Raw genomic sequence first — 21298 nt, forward strand, 5'->3', positions numbered from 1 at the left:
ATTTGAAAATGTTTGCATTTTCCTCTTGATTTTCTCCATGTGAATGTCCCCCAATTATTTTGACCACAAAGCAGGGCCCCTACGCAAGTGGAGTGTGTGTGTGTGAGGGCCAGCAAACACTGGACACAATGAGAGAAGCAAGCACTCCAGCTCCAGCTCCACCTACAACCGTCTCCACTGAGGGCGCATTGGCTTTCCGGCTAGCCCTTTTCTAGCTCAAGTGTTTGCATTTTACAACCACAGACACGGGGACAGACAGACGTACGTACGTGTACGCTGCACAGACACTCCACAAAGCACTCACACAGCAGTAGCAGCAGCATAGAGTGAATGAACATGGGTGTGAGTGGGTCCTGTGAGTGGGTCCTGAACTGGGTTCCCTGTTCCCTTTTTTTTTTTTTTGTTGTTGGCATTTTGTAGAGCTGTACAGAGGGAAAGAGCTTAAGTGAAATGTAGCTGACCTAAGCTACAAAATAAACATAAAGAATATCTAAGAGAGAGTGAGGGAGTGAGCCCTTCATACCTTTTCCACTAGAGTGAATGAGATGCATGATTGTCAAGGTCAAACATTTGTTTTTTTTTTTTTTTTGTTGCTACCTTAACTAATAAATATTCATTGAAATTTACTAATCCAATGCAATTTGCCTCCCAACTTCTCCCTCAGGCAAGTTCTAAGCAATAAATACGAAAAAAACAATAAAACAGAAAACAAGCGATAAAAGCAAAAATTTTTGAACCGGCGAGAACCAGAGACCCACGAGTTTTATATGCAGGAACAATCATAAGGAAAGGATATAACTAAGCCAGAGAGAGAGACTTCAAGAGATAGTTAAAGCCATGCTGAGTTCTTTAGATGCACTGGCTGGTAAGATAGCCACAGCGACGCCCGGCACAGGTGCCGTCACGGCGCCCAGTGCTGGTGGCAATAGCAAGCCCGCACAGAGTCTGCACCATCATCATCATCACCTGGACTACGATTATTCGGCGGTGGAGATTGAACCGCCCGCCGAACAGCTGGCCAATTCGCCGCGAAACGAACGAGAGAGATTGCAACAGGCACAGCAGGCGTACGAGCAGCAGGCACAGGCCGAGCTGGAGTTTGGACTGGCCGAGGTAACGAGTTGCCACAAGCTAACGCAATTGAAGAGCACACCGAGTCTGCATCACCCGCATACGCAGGGCCAGCAGCAACAGCAGCATCAGCAGCAACATCAACAGCAGCATGCTGCCAGCAATCAAGGAGGCGGCGGTGGCGGCGGCAGGACAATGACACAGAATCGTCATCCGCATCATCATCATTTGAACCATCATGCGCCGCACCATCATCATCCGTATCAGCGGCATCGCCCCAACTCGCCCAATCCACAGACGCCATATCAGCAGCAATTGTCCCAGCTGGTGGCCCTGCAAGATCATCACGAGCTGCTGCAGTCACAGCAGGAGCTGTTCCACAAACAGCTGGCCAATATGCAGGAGTATCAGCGCGAGCGAGAGCGCGAAAGGGAGCGAGAACGTGATAGGGAACACAGGGAAAGGAACAATTTCATCGATAACAGCGATTATGATTCCCAGCATGAGTTCAAAATTTGCCTGAGGGATAGGTGAGTGCGAGTGAGATAACACAAACACTACACACAGACACACACAAAAAAAAAAAACAAAAAAAAAATACACACATAAAACAGATTCTCTCACACTAAACCCTTCAGTCATTGCATTTATGTGTTCTAACTCTACCGAAAAAATGTGCCTGTAACTGTACCGAAAACACGTGTGTCCTAAGCATATTTTACCCAACCCCCCACATCGATTTATTGTTTTGTGACTATTTACATTTCATTTACGTATATGTAAATGCTATTGATTGGTGGGCTCACTTGGGCTCAGTTTCATTTGTGGGTCTCGAAACCTAAATCAATTTGGTACGATATCTTTTTTTTGATACATGATACACGGCTGTTGGCCTACATCGATAGCTGGAAAAATCAACAGGAATAAGCAGAGTATATTGAGAAAAAAGAGAACTTAGTCGAGTGAACAAAAAAATTATACATAAATAAGTTTTACGCTGGAGCGATTACAATCAATTGTAAGGCAGGATAAGCATGATAACTGATACATGATACATGATCCATGATACGTTTTTCTGATAAATTTAAAGTATCGATAAAGTTTTAGAGCTCTACAAAGAATTATAACGCAAGCAAAATTTGAACATTCTAATTTTCATTACAATTTTTTGTTCTGTCCATAAACTTTCTTCGGCATCGCATGTTTGCATGCATACAAATTTTGGTTTTAAAAAAATTAATCTAATTCGTTAGCTAAAATCAAACAGAAGCCGTATAATTATGGAAATGCAAGGAATTTTTACAGCAAGGACTCCATTATCATACATGGAAAATCCATTAAAAATGTTGAGTGGTTTTAGACCATTGCAAAAATAAGGGAAAATGTATAGACATGAAGCTAGCACACTTCAATTCCTACTCTCTCAATCGCTCTGCTGTCATGTTATGTGGTATCTTCGGTGTGAACACACGTCAAGAAATCAAAATCATACTAGAGAACACGCACCTCTTGGCAAACGCCTCGCAGCGAAGCATGCAACCGCAGCAGCAACACCAAAAACACAAGAAAAGCATAAACAAAAATAATAAAAACATTTGTAATTTTTGGCCAAACGAAAATGTCACGTGACAAATTGCTGCTGGGTAAATTGTGCTCAAGCCGAGAAGGAAAAGCAAAGAAAAAGAAAAGGGGGAAATTTCCCCCAAAAACCATATGCTCGACACGAACACCCGCAGACACTGACTCTGACACTCCACTCCGACACACACACGACACAGGCAGCTTTATTATACATACACACATATCTGCTGCTGGGTCTTAACTAATTTAATGTGTAATATCATTTGACATATTGTTTCATGTTTCTCTGCCTTTTGATTTGTGGCTATGAGAAGGGCTTGCTTGTTACTCACGATATTCTTAGCTCGCAACTTTTGGCTCCTTCACACATGCAAATAGTGTGGCGCCTACAGGAGGCGACCTTTTGGCAGTTACCAGCACACTACTGCCCTTTCTATTTACGTTTCCCAAGTTATTTGTGTGCCACATAAAAGCTAAGCAAATATAACCATATAGAGATGGTGTTATTTAAAATACTTAGCGCTAAGAATATTTTTTTCTTTAATCCAGAATTATGAAGAATGATAAACTCTATTTGATAACTAAATTTCATTACGATCGGTTCAGTAGTGTAGCTTTAATTAACAAATCTAGTTTCCGTTGGCTATTTGAACACTTGGCTTCGGAGCAGAATTAATGCCAGAGCAACGTAATTTTCAGTGCATACTTTTAGGAGACACTGACAGCTTCCTTAGTTATCCTTCTTCTTCCTCTGCTTCTTCCTTCTTAGCTCTTTGCTTCTCACGACCCACTCACGCGTTCATCTCCAAACACCACCCACGGGTACACACATTTACGCGCTCGATAAAAAGCCCCAAGAAAAGAAAACATTGCATAAATTTTGTATTACTCAACTGTGTTATGTATGACATTTTATGTTTATTGTTTTGGCAATTTACACAACGGTTGTTGCTATTTTTGGGGGCTATGCCAGCAGGCCCCCCCTTTTGTTGCCGACATTTTATGGCTATTTTAAAAAGCTTTGACATTTGCGTGCCTCAAATTGCGGCAAGCCAAATACCAAATCGTTCATTGACTTTAAAGCGCGTGTTGCAATGCAATTAGCTTCGGGGCGGGCAAAATGATGTTGCATTTGCATGTGGCGGCGGCGGCATACACCGAAATGTGGCAATTAGTGTGGCTCGCGGGCGGTACCTGTAGCTCTGCAACTGATGAGGCACAGATATCAAATATGAATCGTCATCAGGGGCCTGCGCATATAATAATTACGTAAATCCCACATCCCCAAAGGCGGAATTATCTGTGTGAAAGTGAAATTCAAAATTACCGCGAGGTTTTTCTAATGCGCGACAAAATAAACATAAAACAAAAAAGAAAAAAGAAAAAAAAACGAGAAAACGAGAAAACAACACAATAAAACAAACCGCTGGCTGGCTGGCTGGCTGGCTGGCTGGCAACGTTAAACAAATAGAAATAGAAAACAAAACTCTGAGAGGTTTTTCATTTATGAAAGTGGCCCTGAGTGGTGGTGCCTGTGTGGACTGTCTGGGGGTGGGGCGGGGGCGCGTGTATGAGATGAGCTTTGGACACGTAAGCAAATATCCCTGCATGTTTGAGCAGGCTTGTTGGAGCTTTTGTCTGGCTGTGAATTGTATGTGGAGTGACAATGGAATGCGTGAGCAAAAAGGAACGAAATGCAAAAGAAAGGAAATGCATGCCTTGTTTTTAGAGCTAGCTTAAACTTTTAGTAGAAAATAGAAATATAAGCTACATTTGTAGGCAATGGGAATTGATCTATGTATGAGATTCCAAAATCTCACCCAAACGAATCGAATAGTTAGCATAAGAAAAAAAGTTCTCCTGCCTCGCAGCTCTCTTTCATCTCTGCCTCTCCCACTCCCTCTCTCTCTTCCAGTGTAGCTTAGCAGTTAAGGGTGGGTTTTCAAGTACTCTCATCATTCCAGCTCTTTTCCAGTGAGTTTTTACCCGTTTTTGGATTAGCTTGGATACACTATAGATGCTGAGTAGCGGGCTTTGCTTAACAACTCTGAACAGTGCTGACATCAGGGTACACTGAACCTTGACTGCTGCCGACCCATTGGTTACCTTCATGCTTCGATGTTTGATCAAGCACTGCCACAAGGACACGTGATCTGATCTCTGTTCTGCTTACATATATTTTTTAAGCACTTTCTATACTCAGCCCACAAATGCAAGAGGAGCAGCTCAAGGCTCAGGCAAACATTTTTCTCTTCTCTTCTCTGTTCTGTTCTCTTGTTCATTGTTTGTCCTCCCCAATGGGATAGGCAAAAAGCAAGAAGCAGAATGCAATTGAAAAGAATGCTGCCCTGCTGCCTGGCTGTGCTTTAGAATAGCTTTAGAATAAAACAAAAACAAGAACACACATACATATCAGCTGTGCTCCCTCTCATCCACACTCTCTGCCGTGTGTGTGTGTGTGTGTGTGTGTGTGTGTGTGTGTGTGTGTGTGTGTATGTTTGTGTGTGAGTCTATTTATAACCCAAACCCAGAGTTGCATTTCACTTTACAGCATTCTCTGCGTTTGTTTCATTTCAATTGTTGCTGCTGCTGCCGCTGCTGCTGCTTTTGCCTTTTCTTTTTTACTCTTGCTGTTGTTTGCACATCCTGCTCCATGCTCTCTCCTGCCCAGCCAGTGCCAGCCTGCTCCGGTCTGTTGCTCTGGTTGGGTGTCCGTGTGACCCAGGCAAAGCTAATTTAGCTGCAGGCTCAGGGCCAGTCAAGGATAACCCACTGAGAGACGCCCAACTCGCGACGTTTGTTTTCTTTCTCTGTGGCTGGCACGGCTCTCGAGGTATGGAGAAGGGTATATTGGGTTCGTAGGGGATATTTGTAACAGGTATGTGGAGGGAAAGGCCCAAAAGAGCATTGAAATAAATTTACATTTAATTTAATTTAAATTTAAATCTAAAATTTAAATTTATATTAAATTTTTCCTTAAAATAATCTTACTAGTGGGTATCTGCCAGGTCGTAACACTCCACTAATCAACCGCTCTTAGCCTGTGTTTTGTTTTAGTGAAATCGAAATCAGACTGCCAGCAAAAGTAGCAGCCCATATGCATTCATCTCTCTCTGGGTCTTTCTGTCTGCAGTACTACCATAAGTAAGCCAGCGCAGGGGTTGAGAGCCTAGGTTGTCCCTGTTCCTTGTTTGCCATTTGCATAGTTGCAACTCTCTGAGCCGGGCTCTAAGCAAAACTGCATCTGTATTAGCCACAGCCATAGCCCCATATGTGTGCACGAATGTCTGCATACTTTTCACCTTTATTGTTTTATGATAATTTTATTTAAAAAAAAAAAGAAAAAAAATATGTTAAATATTTGACAGAAGCGGGAGTGAGTGAGAGAGAGCGGCATCTGGTCTGCTCATTGTTGATGCCCGTTTTGGCGTAAATTTGTTATTTAAATAAAAATAGAAAGTTGCATATAAATTACATGCATGAGTTATGTTTTCTACCCACCCGTTGGCTGCGTTTCAGGGCGCTGCAGTGAATTCCATGAAAATATGTTTGCGCATACATAAAATTGTTTCATTTGCTAGCTGGGAATGTGTTGAAGATTGCATTGCATAGGCGAACAAATCTCAACGTATTAAATTTCACGTTTTGCATTCCTTTTACGTAAAATATTTTTGGAAATATTTTATGCTTTTGGGGCAATTACCTGGTATAAATAATATACGTAAAAAATATTTATATTCGAAAATATTTGTAATTTACGAGTATTTGCGAATATAACTATTTGCTTGCAGCCTGTTGAAATTAAACGTTGAAAATAAAGAAACTCAATGGTGGAACTTGTGGAAATTCATGTTGAATGTTGTGTGGCGGATTTGTTTTATCTTTTTTCTTAGATTTTTATGCCCGGTACTCGACGAGTTTATGGGTATAATAAATTCTTTTAAATTTAACCGGCAGACCCGAAAATGTATATAAAGTTTCTTTATATAAAAACTGAGTACTGAGTATTAAAATGTCATGACTCGTTTCGATTGGTTTTAAATTGTCATTGTAGGAAATATCGCCAAAAAATTAACTTTTAAATAAATAAAATAGCTGAAATATGTATGGATTCAATTGAAAGAATGTTGCATTCAAATAGTTGAATATTTGGCCAAATTTATTTTAATATTGCGGTTCACAATTGTCGAGCATTCAAAAATGTTGTAAAATATTGGCTAAAAAAAAAAGGTTTTTATAAAAATGTTGTATGTATATTTTTTACAGCTACTACAAATGTTAATTTCTTGGGTTTATTGGAAAATTTTGCCTAAATTTTTAAATGTTAAATCATACATAAAAATAATTAACCGTAAAATGTTTCTAATGGTAAAACATTAAATTTTACATGCTATAAATATATTTGGAATGTGTTAAAATTTGACCAAAAAAAAAAACACATTTAAAATGCTAATTTATTGCCAAAAAAAAGAACTAATAATGTTTCTGGCAACAATGTTGTTGTGTAGTTCCATAAATATATCAGTTGTGCACTTGATTTTCATTTAATATTATACATTTATAAACAATTTTTCGCTGTTACTAATTGGGCCACAAATTATGCTACTAAATTATGAATCACAAAATGCCAAAGATATTATAAAATTTACAGAATGTGTGGGTGCCAGTAAATTTTTGTTTATTAAAGTTAAGTTTGGAAAGTGGTCGGGGTATGTGTGAAGCCAAAAAATTACATTTCCAATTTTAATGAGGGGCCATCGAATAAACAAATAACACAGCTTGAAAAAAGGGCAAATAAATTTTGTGTAATTTGTTAAGCAGAAACCGAAAATGGAGAGTGGGGTAGGGTTGGAAAATATTCAGCGGAGCTGCGGCCATTATCCTTTTATTTTCCCTCGACTTTTGCTGCTGTTGGGGTTTGGGGTTGCTGTTGTTGCACGGAGTATTCAAGTGCGGTTTGTTCCCCAGGAAAATAACTCAGCTCGTTAACTGCACAAATAACATGTCAGCACTTTTCCTTTTCTCTGGTTCGGTTGCCTGCCTGCCGCAAATTTGCGGAGTCCCCGTTCGGTTCACTTTTGGTCTGGCCATCATTACTCAAGAGTCCTTAAAGTCAGGGCAAATAAAAAATAATACAAAAAAAAATAAAAGAAAGGGGAGCACACGGCACATGGCTCTCTGAAGTGGTTAAGTCAAATAAAATAGAGTTCAGTTTGAGTTCGTCTCTCTCCCACTCTCTGTGTGTGTGTTTTTTTAATGCCTGACCAAATGTATTAATCACACACTCCGGAAGAACCCTCCCCTCCGGCCCAGAGCCCCGTCTGCAAAGTTTTCCCTTTGGCACACAACACATTCTATATGTATATCGATGCACACTCCAAATCAATAACTAAGGGTCCAGTCCATCCATGCCCGACACTGCGAGAGCGAAAAAAAAAAAATTAGTAAATGAAACTGCTCCAAATGTTGTTGATTTTGGCTTTTTATTCCATTTTGTGGTTCCTCTACTGGTCAGCAAATAAAAAAAGAATTAATGGTAGGGGCATGCCAAATAAAATAAAATATAAAGCAATAAAAAAGGTCGGTCGGTTGGGGAGTACAGAGAAAAAAAAGAAGTGAAAAGTGAAAGCAGCCGCAGTTGTCGGTTGTGGAGGAAGCATTAATAAAATGGGCGCCGTTTGGTAGTCCCTGGTTTTTTTTTCACAAGGTTACACTTTGTAAGGATATGTGGCATTCGCTGCAATGGCAAATGTAATTTAATTTCTTTAAAGTTTATTCTCTACATCAATATATTTTACAACCAAAATATATATAATTTGAAAATTTATTTCATAAAACTCCCATGTGCAAGGAAAGGGTATTTACTTATTCGCCTCTCAAAAGCCACACTAAAACCCGAAAAGCTCTTTTCATATGTTTGTTTTTATTCCTTTACTTTTCTATTTCTATCGCATGCAAGCGCCTCGAAAATTGCGGTTAGTTTTTGGTTCTCTCACCCCCGCCCCCCCTACTCACTCACCCACTCGCTAAACCATTTTTTGGTGTTTGCTCTGTGCTCCCTCTCTCCCACTCTCACTCTGCGTGAGTGTCGGTATGTTGTTTGTGTAACTGCGTTTGCGGTCTTCGAATGCGCTGCTGCCGCTCAATGGCAAAACAAAAGCTGGAAAGCTGTGCCTGAGCGCTCTCACCACTCCACTCCATATCTCTCGCACTTGCCGTTACTTTGCTTTTGCCCACTTCTTAAATCTACTTGCTGGGTAGACCGGCACAAGCTGTGGCCAGTCTGTGTGCTAGGTTATGTCTCTTCTGCTATGTTCGCTGCTGCTCTGCTCTTCGGCGTCGTCTTCTACTGGTGCGCTGCTACACGATGCGTTTTTCACCGATCGTTTTTCTAGTGCTACAACTTTTCAGTGCCGAAATCAATCAAATATATTATTAGAGCTAATATTTTAGCTGTGTTGTTTATCTATTTATCATGGCAGTGAAAAAAGCGACGCTGAAAAAGTTACCGTGCCAATAAGCAGCTTCAATCCACTGCTGCTGCTGCTGCTTCTCCTCCTCTGCCACCTTTTCTGCGTGTTGTTGGTTCATTGATTTTGGTGTGGAAATGAACTTTGCCCTGGCTCCTTCTTCTGCTTAGCTCCTCTCCACCCTAACCCCTTTCCGCCTGCTGATGGTAGTTTTTCTCACTGCCATGGGTTTTGTTTTTGTAGATTTTTCGACACTTTGTAAGCATTATTTGTTTTCGCTTTTATTTATGTTGCGGTTCGGTTCAGTTTAGTATGCAATTTTAGGGTTTTTTTTTTTTTGGCGCAAAAATGCAAAGTAAATTGAAGTTTTATACCGAATTTTGTGTGTTATATTTGAGGGGAATAACTTTGGGTAAAGTGTGTGGTAACTTCAGGAAGGGTTTCGATTTTCTATGAAGAAATTTTCAATTGAAAGTAGAAAAATTCTGAATAATAAGTTGAGCAACCTCAGAATGCAATCCATGACAAAAAAAAAAGGATTATTTTCAGTATTAAAAAAAAAAAAAACAATGGCTGTTGGTTAATCACTGGATAAAGCATAAACACGAGTATGAGTATCCTCATACTTTTGCCATACTTAATCCCTACTAAAGGGCAAGGCTTAAACCTCATCCAATGTCAAACAAAGCTCAACAATATTTATGCCCCCCTTAAAACCCTTGCTATATGTATATCCCCACCCCATTTCATTTCCGCAAAAACATTTTCATAAATTAAAACGGCGCGTCAGCGCCAATGCACAAAATGCCAAACACATGACGCGCGTAACCCGTATCCGCCGTACCCGTACTCGTACCCCCACCCCACTGCCCCACCAAACGGCGAATTGCAGACAACTCGATGTTTTTCCTGTTGTGGCACACAACACCACAAGCAGAGGCGGCCAGGCCAGGCCAAAAACGTACGAAAACAATAAAAACAGAAGCGCAAACAATTGCTATCCATGCTGTACTCCGGACCCGAGTACGGGTACGGGTACGAGTTACGGGGTCTCGTGGCTGTTGTTGTTCGTTATTACCTTGGAGATTAATTAATTGCGAGGCAAAAAATATATGCTACAAGCTCTCAGCGCCTGTACCCCATGATCCTCCAAGGCAAGGCCTCTACAAGCAGTCAGTCATTTCCGCCTACCATCTCTTATCCAAACCCCTCCCTGCATTTATGAGCCGCAACAAACAACACACAAAGCTCCCCCCCAAAAAAAAAGGGAACATCCATGGTAATTTTTCGGGCTTGGAGAGAAAACCCCTTTTGTTTATGGCTTTTCTTTTATAAAGTGGAAAATTGCAGACAGCATTGTTTGTTATTTATTGCCATTTTGATATGAAACCTTTTTTCTTTATTTTTTTTTTGGTTGGTTAGAGCTGCTTTCGTGCCTCTAGTTGTAACCTTTATGGGGGGATCTCTGGCCCCTCAGGCCTGTCATAAAAATCTATTTATTTGACTACGGCCTTTAGGCCGGGCCGCCTGTGTGCCATTTTTCATCAATATCAATGGGCGGGCTGATGATGACAAGTCATCGAAGTAATTGGCAGGCCGTTTTTGGAGTGGGTGGAATTTTGGAATTAATGATGGCAAGAAAAATTGTGAATAACTTTAGAGGAGCAAGCTGCACTTTAATTGGAGGTGCCTTTACTTACTAGTATTTTTTGCCCTTTCCCTAGACCTTTTTTAAGCTTTTCAGAGCCAAATTTCGTAAGCTTTTAATCCCAGTCACTTTGCCCCAACTGATTAACCCAGGCCTAGCCGCCTATCCCATTTATCCATTTTCCCGCCAATGGCAACTCAATCAAGCAGTGCTAAAAAATCGCACTGCTTTGCTGCGCCCTTGCGTAGCCCCGTAGGCCCCGCCCCACCCAACAGTTTACCTTGTCAACCCACTTTAGCGTTGAAATCAATTTGACAAAAGCCACATAAATTTAAATAAATTGCGGCTACACATAAATTTAGACATTGAGAGCAGCAACAGCAGCGGCAGCAGCAGTGGCACAAGGAAAAGGAACTGGAAGTGGAAGGAAAAGTGGAAGTCATTTGCCAGGGGCCATGGGACGCGCAGGTCCTGAAAAAGGACAAAACCTGCGAGCGGGCAGGGCCTTATAAACCAAAATACAAATAAACTTACCGGACGACGACGACGACGACTCAACTAACAGAACAAACAAAGTAGAGGCAGGCAGGCAGCAACACAAAAAAAAGGATAGACGGATAAACCAAAAAGGGATAGAGGAAAAAGCATGGAAGGAGCAGTAGTCAGAGGACTATGCAAAGGAAGGGGCGCGGCGCCACCAAAATAGAAACAACAAATACAATTTGAGCTGAGAAAAATCAAAATGAAGCATAAACAAACGCAAGCCAAAACCAAATGGAGCCAATAATAGAATACAAAAAAAGAACTGGAGAAAACGAGCCAAAAGAAAAGCGGAAAAAGTATAACAAGCAAAGACTATTTGCAGACTATAGACAGAGACAGGACCAAGACCAGCAGCAGGACGAAGGTGCAGGAGCAGCAAGTGGCAAGGTGGCGGAGTTTGAGTTCAGGAAAGTGTATAAATGAAAAGAAATCGAAACCGATTCGTCCGAACATGATAGAAAGGGCAGAAATAGTGAGCTGCATGGTGCAGGGGGGAATGGTAGAACGATAAGCACGAAACGGCGGGAACTAGGAGGAAAAACAAACCCAACCACACCACACTCGTTCACCCAAGAAACGAAACGAAACACACACCAAAATCGAAGCACCAGCCCAGCAGCAGGAGCCCAGCATAAATGAATTCTAAGCATGGGGCACAGTGGGCAACAATGGGGGACTTTTTATTGATTATAGTTTATGGAATAACAATGTTTAGCTATTAAAAAATTAGCTAGGTTTTTAGTTAATTGCGAACTGTGCACAGATTGGTCAGCCAAAATGCCTACAGATAGTAGTTAGTTAGCCTAAATAATTTCATAAATATACATAGATAGCTCCAAGCTACCTAATCGTTCCTAAAAGTTGCCTGAAGATTAAATATTTTATGTATTTTATATATATATTATAGAATATTATATTAATATATTATATTAGTATATATTATACTATATATATATTATATTATATATATATTATTATATAGATATTATATTATTTGGAAAATATTTTAATAGTTTACATCCAACAACTTTTAGTTTAATTTATTGGTTTAACTCTTGGACAGCCTGCCACGAAACGTACAAATATTTCGAATAATTCCGCAGTAGTCCCATTGTACACACAGTAGGTACCAGAGCTGGAGCTGCTTCAGCGGTTGATCCAACCCCTTGGGGAATGCCCTGCCCGTTCGCCTGGCCAGCCACGAAAGCTGCGTCCTGGCAACGTGTCCTGCCTGGTGTCTGGTCTTGGGCCCTCCTGGGCCTCTGGGCCTGGCTAACAGGCAAAAAGGCTTTTCATAATATTTTTAGACATTTGACTTTTGATTGAGCGCATTACACGCGATACCGATGGGCAGAGCAGAGAGGTGGGAAAGTGGTGGGTGGCTAAAGTCCCGGCTTACATTACAACTGAGGCAATTTATTTGGCCCAGCATTTCCTTAGTTTCTCAGCCAGAGTTCCACTCTCCCTCTCTCTCCCCAGCAGCTTTGGCTATAAAATTAGATTGTCCTGGCTTATGCAAAAAGATTTGGGTGGGTGGCTGTCAAGCAGTTGGCTGCGTAGATTGGCACAGTATTTTATTGAAAATCTAAGTCAAATATCTAAACGACGGTGTTTTATTACCTGCTGCCTGCTGCCTGTTCCCTGTTCCACCCACTCCATCAGCTGCTGCTCCACTGATTTACCATGTTTAGGTGAATGTTTTACATTTGGGCAACCAAGTCGGGAGGGAGATGCTGTTGGATGGAGTGGAGCTTAGTCGGCTGAAGTGACTCTTGTGACTTGCATTCTGGTTTGTGGATTTTGGAGTTAGCTAAACTGGTTCGAAATCCTCTCCAAATTTACGGAAATAAAAGGAGATTTTAGGCTTTTGGAGGAAATCATTTTACGGCCTGTAAGTAGATCCGATCCTTTGCTCAAGGCTTTGTGGATTAGTCGAGAAGCGTTTAAATAAAAACGAATAAACTTTTAGGTATTAGCGAAAAGCAAAGCATATTTTGTGTTGACTTATGGATTAGCTGTGCCATATTTACAGAGTATTTCATGCAATATGTTTTTGCCATTAGCCTAAAATAAAAATATAAATATAATAATATATAATATAAATATAAATATATATTTTTCAGCCCAGTATTTAAAGAGTACGGCATTTCAGAGCGATAAAGATTGATTATATCTACATATATGTACATTAAGATGGGATCAATATTATAGCCATATTTTATTTTATGGCTCTTTGAACACCTGGTTTTCGGGGCACTATTAAGGCTAGAGCAACGCGCTTTTTAGTGCACAACTTTTCTATTTTATATTGAGTACCAACTGGGTGTTTTTCGTATTTTTGGACTGATTAGAACATAGCTTATTTATGGCTTAGCCTGTAAAGCCTTTCCATTTTTCTGTCTATAATATATTAATATATAATAATTCCATTTTTCTGTCTATAATATTGTTCAATTTTTGTTGAATAAAAAAAATGTTCTAGGGTTGAGTAGACCAACAAAAGATCTTAAATTGGTAGCCCCCCACCCATGTGCCTGCTGTCTATATGTGTCTCATCTGCCATTCTTGCCACCCACAGAATTTTCAAACAAAATCAAGCAACATTTTAGCCATTTTATTGTCAGTCTTAATGCGGCTCTCAAAAAGTTGGCTTAAAGAAATTAAATTTTATAAAGTCCCTGGCAGTCCCCCCCAAACTCCACTCCTCATCAAGCAGTCTTCAAGCAGCAAATGACGAGCAAATCCCAATCCTGAGAAATCCAGAGCCAGCAATGAAAAGTAAAAGTGACAGACGCGCGTTAATTTTCAACTTTTCTTTGCAGTCGCCCCCCCACCACATTTCGCTTACCAAACAAAAAATGGGGGCCTGTCCTTACAATTTTCCCTTTTTGGCTTATTTTTTTTTCATATATATTTATTTTTATATTACAAACGTCAACTTCGACGTCGCGGCGCGCTGTGAGGGACTTCCTTCCGCTTAGCTCATTAAACACAGTGAAAAAAAAAAACCGAACCCTCGAAGCATGGCGTGGCGGCTGCTCTCCCTCCCTGCCTCCCACCCTTCCTCGTTGTCTGCCATTCTCAGACATAACTCTCTGTGAAATTCCCTCTGTTCGTCAGACGGTTGGCAGTTTTCGCCAAACGAAATGTGAAATGCGTTTTCTTTTGCTGTCGCTGATACTCTGCTGAGGGTATAATATTTTGTTAAAATGTTTGACTCAGCAAAAAAGAAAGAAAGTATTTTATTTATAGAGAATTTATGAAGTTATACGGGCCCCCGGCGGGGGGGGCGCGCCCCCCCCCCCCCCGCCACGCGCGCTGCGCGCCGGGCCGCCGCCGCCGGCCGCCCCCCCCCCCCCCCGGGCCGCCCCGCGCGGCCGCGGCGACCGCGGGGCGCCCCCCCGCCCCCCCCCCCCCCCCCCCCCCCCCCCCCCCCGGCGCAGCGCCCGCCCCTTTTCGATCTTTTTAGCTTTTGCTAACTTAGGGTATGGCTCCACCAGCTACGGACAGTATAAATATAATATAAAATATAAAATAAGATAAATATATATAAATATAAATATAATAAATTAATAAATTTTTTTAACTCGCTGAAACATTACGATATTCTTTTTCCAATAAGATCATGTTGAAAATTCTTTCTTCAAGGGTATAAAGAGCTTCGCTTCCATAGCCACTAGCTCTTCTTTTTGGCTATATTTTTGTTGGCGCATTTTCTGCTCGTCATAATGGCCGCATTGAAGGCACCCCAGGGAGCAAAGCTCTCTCCACCCCCTTCCCAGCATTATTCTTACCCCTCGGCATATTTATTTGCCGTGTTTATGCTTTTTATCCCCCCGCAGCACCCTCTTAGCATAATTTTATTTGTTTGCTTAAAAAAGAATTAAAAAAGGTTTTCTGCTGTATTTCTTCTTTTACTTTTTTTTTTTTGTACGGAAAGCGCGAAATCGTTTTTATGTGAGGCTGCTGTGGTGATGGCAGCTTTACGTTTACGGTGTTTTCGGGGGTAGAGTGAGATTAAGGGGCGTCTTGGGGGTAAGGCATGGCATTTTCTGGCAATTGTTGACATTAACATTTTTTTTTTTTTTGGTTATAATTCGGAGTTTTATGTGGCACATAAAGAGCCGCCATATATTGTGGCGTGGGGGTGCATTTGGGATGAGTGTTTTTGGTTTCCTGTAAAATGAAAAAGCAGTAGAAATATTTATTGTTTTTTTAAGTAAGGGTTAGAAATGGAAGTTCGATTTTAGGGAGTTTAATAATAATAATAATAATAAATAATAAAATATTAATAATAAATAATATTAGTAAATATTAAATAATATTAATAAATATTAAATAATATTAATAAATATTAAATAATATTAATAATTATTAAATAATATTAATAAATATTATCATAAATAATATTAATAATATAAATATAGAATATATATATATACTATATACCTTTAGGCACTTTAATTTCTTCGAAACGCGATGCACCCATCATTGAAATGAACGTCTGTCGAAAGGTTACTTTCCCAGCATTTTTTTTTCTGATCCCGACTCCCCAACTCTGCGTAAGCAAAACTTATGGTGCGTGTGCACTTTTTCTTTTAACGGTTTAACAAACTTGGCTGGGCCACCCAACTTAAACAACCCCCAGCAACATATTCTCTTCTCCCCCCCACACATTTGAAAATTGTATTCTCTTCCATTAAATGCCACCCGCAACGAAAGAGGGGAGGGGTCAAGAAAAAAAAAAGTTGCCCTCGCTTCTGGCATCAGCGCATAATTGATGCCTCCGGGGAGCTGTGATAAAAACAAATCAGCGGCAGACACACACACACACACACACACCCAAGACCTATGGATAGGGTTGCCACAGCAACCACGTATGTGTTTATACACACACAGCTGTTTCTGCCGTTTGCTTGTAAGTGTGTGTGTGTGTGTGACGCTTAATATAATTCACACCATTAAACCAAGAGCTGCTGCCCCTGTTAGACATAAATTTATATAGACAATGGCAATAGCTACCCACCCACCCACACACCAACCCCAAAGCCTAGTCCATGCCCTACTCGACAGCCCACCTCCCGTCGTATTTTTCCGGCCCCCTCCATGGAGAATATGTTAAGTGAGGTCGAGCCAGGAACTGGTCGCTCGCTTATCAACTTTTGTTTTTCCATTCTTTTGCACTTTTCCGCTTTTTGTACGCTGCGTTTTATTCGGGCAAACATTTTCGTGTGCTTTTTTTTTAGTTATCTAAGGGGAATATTTCCCCACTCGTGGTGCGATGCTGCTCTGTTGTAACCCTTGAGGAGACCCATGTGGCGGTGGTGGCAACCCTTAGCCTTTTGGCTTATCAACGCGCGTTTATGCCAAAACACAAACACTTGCCCGGGTGGCTGCTGCTGCTGCTGCTCCTCCATTTCGATGCTGCAGTGCGTTGGCACAGTGGTTGGGGAACAAAATGTGGTACAAAGAAGTATCAATGGGAATTTAATTAATTAAGGTAAAGGACTGATTGAATCAGAGATGCTTACCCCAAAACAATATTTGCTAATAAATATCGGCAGGGGGATTTATTTACGTTTATATTTTAAAAATATTTAAATATATTTTGTTTAAGTTTATAATTAAGGTAAAGGCTGTTGACAGTGGTCCCCATAAAATATTTGCTAAAAAATGCACTGATTGGGGCAACTTTATTTACGTTTATATATTTTAAAAATATTTAAATATCTATATATATTTTTTAAGTTTATAGAGTCTTTCATTAAATACTTTCTTCTTTGTTTGTAAAATTTGTAAAATGTGACGGCTGTCGGTTACTACTTGTCCCACTGTGCCGGTGCCTCTGGGTTCACCTCTCCCGCTACTTCTGCCGCTACCTCTGCCTACGTGGCTAGGCAGGTAGGCGCCAAGTGAGTTTGTTCTGCTGCCGCTGGGAGCTTTTGGTGTGTGTGCAAGTGTGTGTGTGTGCTACTTAGCCTAATGTAAACCATGTGCATGCCTCGTTGCGCACCCAACAACACCAGCAACAACAACAACATCAAACACTTTGCTGTGCAGCCAGGCTTCCCCTGAAAGAGTGGGTGGGTGGGGTGGCAGAGGTAGAGCGGCACAGGCTCTTGGCATACATTGACACACAAATGGCGAAAACTTGCACCAAAGTAAAGAGGGAGAGGAGGAGCGGTAGGCAATCTCCTCCGCACTGTCCCCAACCACCACCTTTTACCACCCTTATCATTTTGTTGGTGTTTTTTTTTTTTTTGTATCCAGCTGCTGGAAATATTTTTCGCATGTCACGTGGGCAGGCAGAAAGAGCACAAAGTTTTTGAACTCTCGCGCTCGCTCGATGCTCCTTTCCCCACTGCCGCTCGCTCTTTTGCCCACACTTGCTCTCCACTCTCCCCCTGCCGCTCGCTCGCTCCGCTGCTACTCTGCCCTACGCTCTGCTGACATCGCTCGCGCTCTCCTCCGCCTCCGCCTCCTGCCCTCTCTTGCTCTCACGCTCTAGTCGCGTCGTCATCTGATATTCGAAAAGCGCCGAAACTTATTAGCAAAGTGCATTCTTTACTATCTTTTACCTTTTCGGGTCAGGTCTGTTCCTGCTTTCCATCTCCTGTTCCCTTCCCTTTCATGCTAGCCGCTCTTCATATCCGCTGCTCGCGGAGTTTACTGCGCACTTCTGCAGCACCAAAGGTATATTGTTTTGGTGTCCATATGATGGGCTTGACGAATTTTGGGATACCTTCTAGTGGTTTTAGTCGTTGCTTTGGTTCGTGGAAATTTAATTCCTAAAATTTATTTATTTACCTATTTAATTAATAGGTATTTCCTAGACTTAACACTGCCCTGTAGTATTTTACTTTTCTTATTTTTTTTAGTTACTTCTTTCATTGCTTTCATTTTTCAACTTGTTGAGCGAAAATTAAATTTTTAATGAATTTTTGCCAACGAAAAGTTTGCCCTCACACACACACACACACGTGTTGGGATAAGCCCCAAAGGCAGTGGTAGAAGATAGGTGGTAGGAGGTGGCTATAGGTGGGGGACTGGGTGGGGGGTTTTGCTTTTTTGATTTAATTAAAAACATTCTTTGAGTTGCCAAAGTGTTGCAAAATTGCTGTAAGCAATGCTCCTCCTATGCCATCACCTACCGCCGCTCCTCTCCTCGCTCCTCCTATGCCATCACCAACCGCCGCTCCTCTCCTCTGCACACCCCAAAACAGTTTGCTCTGATTTTCGGTAGGTTAAAGCGATTTTAAGCAAAAGGGGCAAAAAGGCGCCTTAAACGGTTTTTGGCTCCCTAAAATTGGGCAATAGATTATGTCTATTCGGAATATTCTGTGCAGCAGCAGCAGCAGCAGGAGCAGCTGTGCCACCCGACCCGTACCCGCTGTGGATACTCCCCAAAGTCCTCGGTGCCACGAAGCTCTCTTCCCTATTGATTTTCAATTATAAATCCATACAATAGCCTGGCAGGGGCCAATTAGCCTAGTTTTTGGCCAGAAGGGGGGGGGGGGGGGGGGGACTCTCTAAAGCGTCTGCCAACGGAAATGCCTAACAACAACAATTAGCTGCGAAAGGAATCGCTAAAGAATTGCCCAAATATGCTCGTTGGGTTGGCGTTGGGGTTGGGGGTTGGGGGTTGGGTGGTGCTCTCTGCATTCAAGTGCCTGACAAAAGTTTTCGCTGTGTGAAAAGGGAGTCGTCGGGTAGCAGTTCCCTGTGCCCCCTGTCTAACGGTGTTCTCATCGCATTTCCGCGCGCCCGTAATTGCAGGCAGCCGCTAATTTCGCAGGCCCCAGACGACAACTTGACAGGCCGGCGCCTGCCTCTTGGAGTGGTAAATGGGGTGGCAGCGGCAGAGGCAGCGGCAGGGTAACCGAATGACTCGTTGATTGACTGACTGAGTGAGTGAGTGAGTGACTGGGGGCGGTGGAACGAATGACGACTGCCGCCGCCGCCGCTGCCTGCCTAGTCGCTGGCTTGAAGCGAAGCGGTGTTGTTGTGGTCTTCGGTTTGTGGCCAAGCGATGAATGCACTGAAAAGGTTTTATGGAAATTTAAATTGAAGGTTTTCTGGAACACTTCAGAGCAGAGATTAAATATGCCAAAAAGTTACGTGCAGCGAAGGGAAATGCTGCAGAGTTTTCTTTCTTATGGGCTTAAAATTTCTTTTGTTAGCTCCCATTTGTAGCTGTGTTTTTTTTTTGCTCAGTGTACCCAAAACGATTGCAGTCAAAACTTAATTTTTTTGTTCGGCTAGACGGCGGCCTGTCAGCGAAGCCCCCCCCCCCCAGCCACCACACAGCACCAGTCCTAGACGATGCAGTCTGTCAGCGTTTTTGACTTGAAAATGTTTTTGAATGCAATTTTTCGGTTAAGAGAAAGAGAGGGAGAGAGAGAGTGGGAGAGGGAGAGAGAGAGAGAGAGAAGAGTGTGGTGGCAGTTCGTTGGCTTGCTGAAAGCTCTTTAAGAGTCGGGCAAAAGTCAGGAAAATGTTTGTAGAAAAGGGGGTGGGTGGGGGTGGGTGAAGAGGCAGTGAAGGCAAAGCAAAACTTGCTGTTTTGTTGTTTTGTGTGTGTGTGTGTGTGTGTGTGTGTGCATTGTGTCTGCTCTTGATGTTCACCTCAGACCCATTCATGCCCCCCTTGTGCTTTCGCATCCTGCCTCTACTTGCCACTGCCACTGCCACTGCCGCTGCCACTGCCATATTGTAAAGGCATTTGGCCGGAAATGATATCGACTCCTGGGTTAAAGTGTGCTCATGTTGCAGCTGCAACTGCAACCTGCAACTGCTGCTTGGCCTGGCTTGGTCTCTCTGCTGTGTCGTTTCGTGTCGTGTCGTGGTGTTGCATTTACCGCTTCGTTGCACTGGCGATTGGCAACTGGCGGACAACGAACAAACGGACATTGGCACTGCCTGTCTACTGCCTCAGCCTCTGGTTCTGCTTTTGTCTTCAAGTGGCCAATGAGCAGCAGAGTAGAAAACAGTAGCAGCGGGAGAACACAGGACAGAAATACGAGGGAAAAGTACAGCCTAGAACATACATAGAACAAGGACCAGCCAGCTGTTTTTGCCATTGTGCGCTTCTGGATGAGCTTTTGTGCAATTGTCAGGGTTGTGCCTCCTCGCTACCTCGCTGTGTGTGTGTGTGTGATGATATCTGTGGCTGAAATGTTTGCTGATAATTAGCGAAATTTAAGCAGACAAATTTCTTGAATATAATTTAAAGAAAAGGCAATAATAAAGAATTAAAATTAAAATTAAAATTCTATTACAATAAATATTCAATATTTATGCAACTAATTATTATCAAATACCATACCATCTCTCTCTCTCTTAATGCAATTACTTTTTGGCCTTAACCCTTAAGCTTACAAAAATACATTTTTGTAGCTTTAATTTTGTTTATTTATTTTTTTTATTCCCAGCTGTGGTCAGGACTTTGCGCAACAAACTTATTTAATTATCACTTTATGAGCGCTATTTGGGTTAGCAGGACACACACACACACACACCACACATGCCTAAATGCATTCGAAAAGGTTTCGCTTTTATTTTGGGGCAATACGAAAAGTATTTTAGAAGGGATTTTGTTTTTGTTATATTAGAGTTTATGTGGAACGCAGCATCAAAATTACCAAAAAAAAAAAAAAAAAATAGCAAAAAGGAAAAAAAGTAACGTACAATTTTCATTTTCTATAGGGAAGCCTTATTTATGCACATCCTACCCATAGTGTGTGTGTGCCAGAGTGAGCAGAGCATTTGCTTTTTGCCATCCCGCTCATTTTTGCTTTTCAATGCGGTTTCAACAGCAGCAGCAGCTCAAAAAAAAAAATTCTCTGTAAAAAATGTGTCAAGAGAAGATGAGAGGATGCGTCAGCGTTGGGTTGGCGTAATTAGGAAACTTGCTTCCCACTTGACTTGCTTATAACAGGGAGAGAGGGAGAGAGAGAGCGAGATGAGAGATGACATAGAGAGAGAG

General features: G+C 41.8%; 1 protein-coding gene across 3 annotated transcripts in view; it reads left to right on the forward strand.

Moving 5' to 3' along the window:
• Positions 1-664: 664 nt before the first annotated feature.
• LOC111079545 (CUGBP Elav-like family member 2) overlaps positions 665-21298 on the forward strand; it is a 97899-nt gene continuing 77265 nt past the window's right edge. For all 3 annotated transcript variants that reach the window (XR_002608363.2, XM_041594841.1, XM_041594842.1), the window contains exon 1: positions 665-1601. Coding sequence is in view for 2 of the 3 variants with exons in the window: in XM_041594841.1 (XP_041450775.1) it covers positions 838-1601 (764 nt within the window). In the remaining variant the exon portion in view is untranslated. The remainder of the gene's footprint in view (positions 1602-21298) is intronic.

This window comes from Drosophila obscura, unplaced genomic scaffold (genome assembly GCF_018151105.1).
Source record: "Drosophila obscura isolate BZ-5 IFL unplaced genomic scaffold, ASM1815110v1 contig_37, whole genome shotgun sequence".
NCBI lineage: Eukaryota > Metazoa > Arthropoda > Insecta > Diptera > Drosophilidae > Drosophila > Drosophila obscura.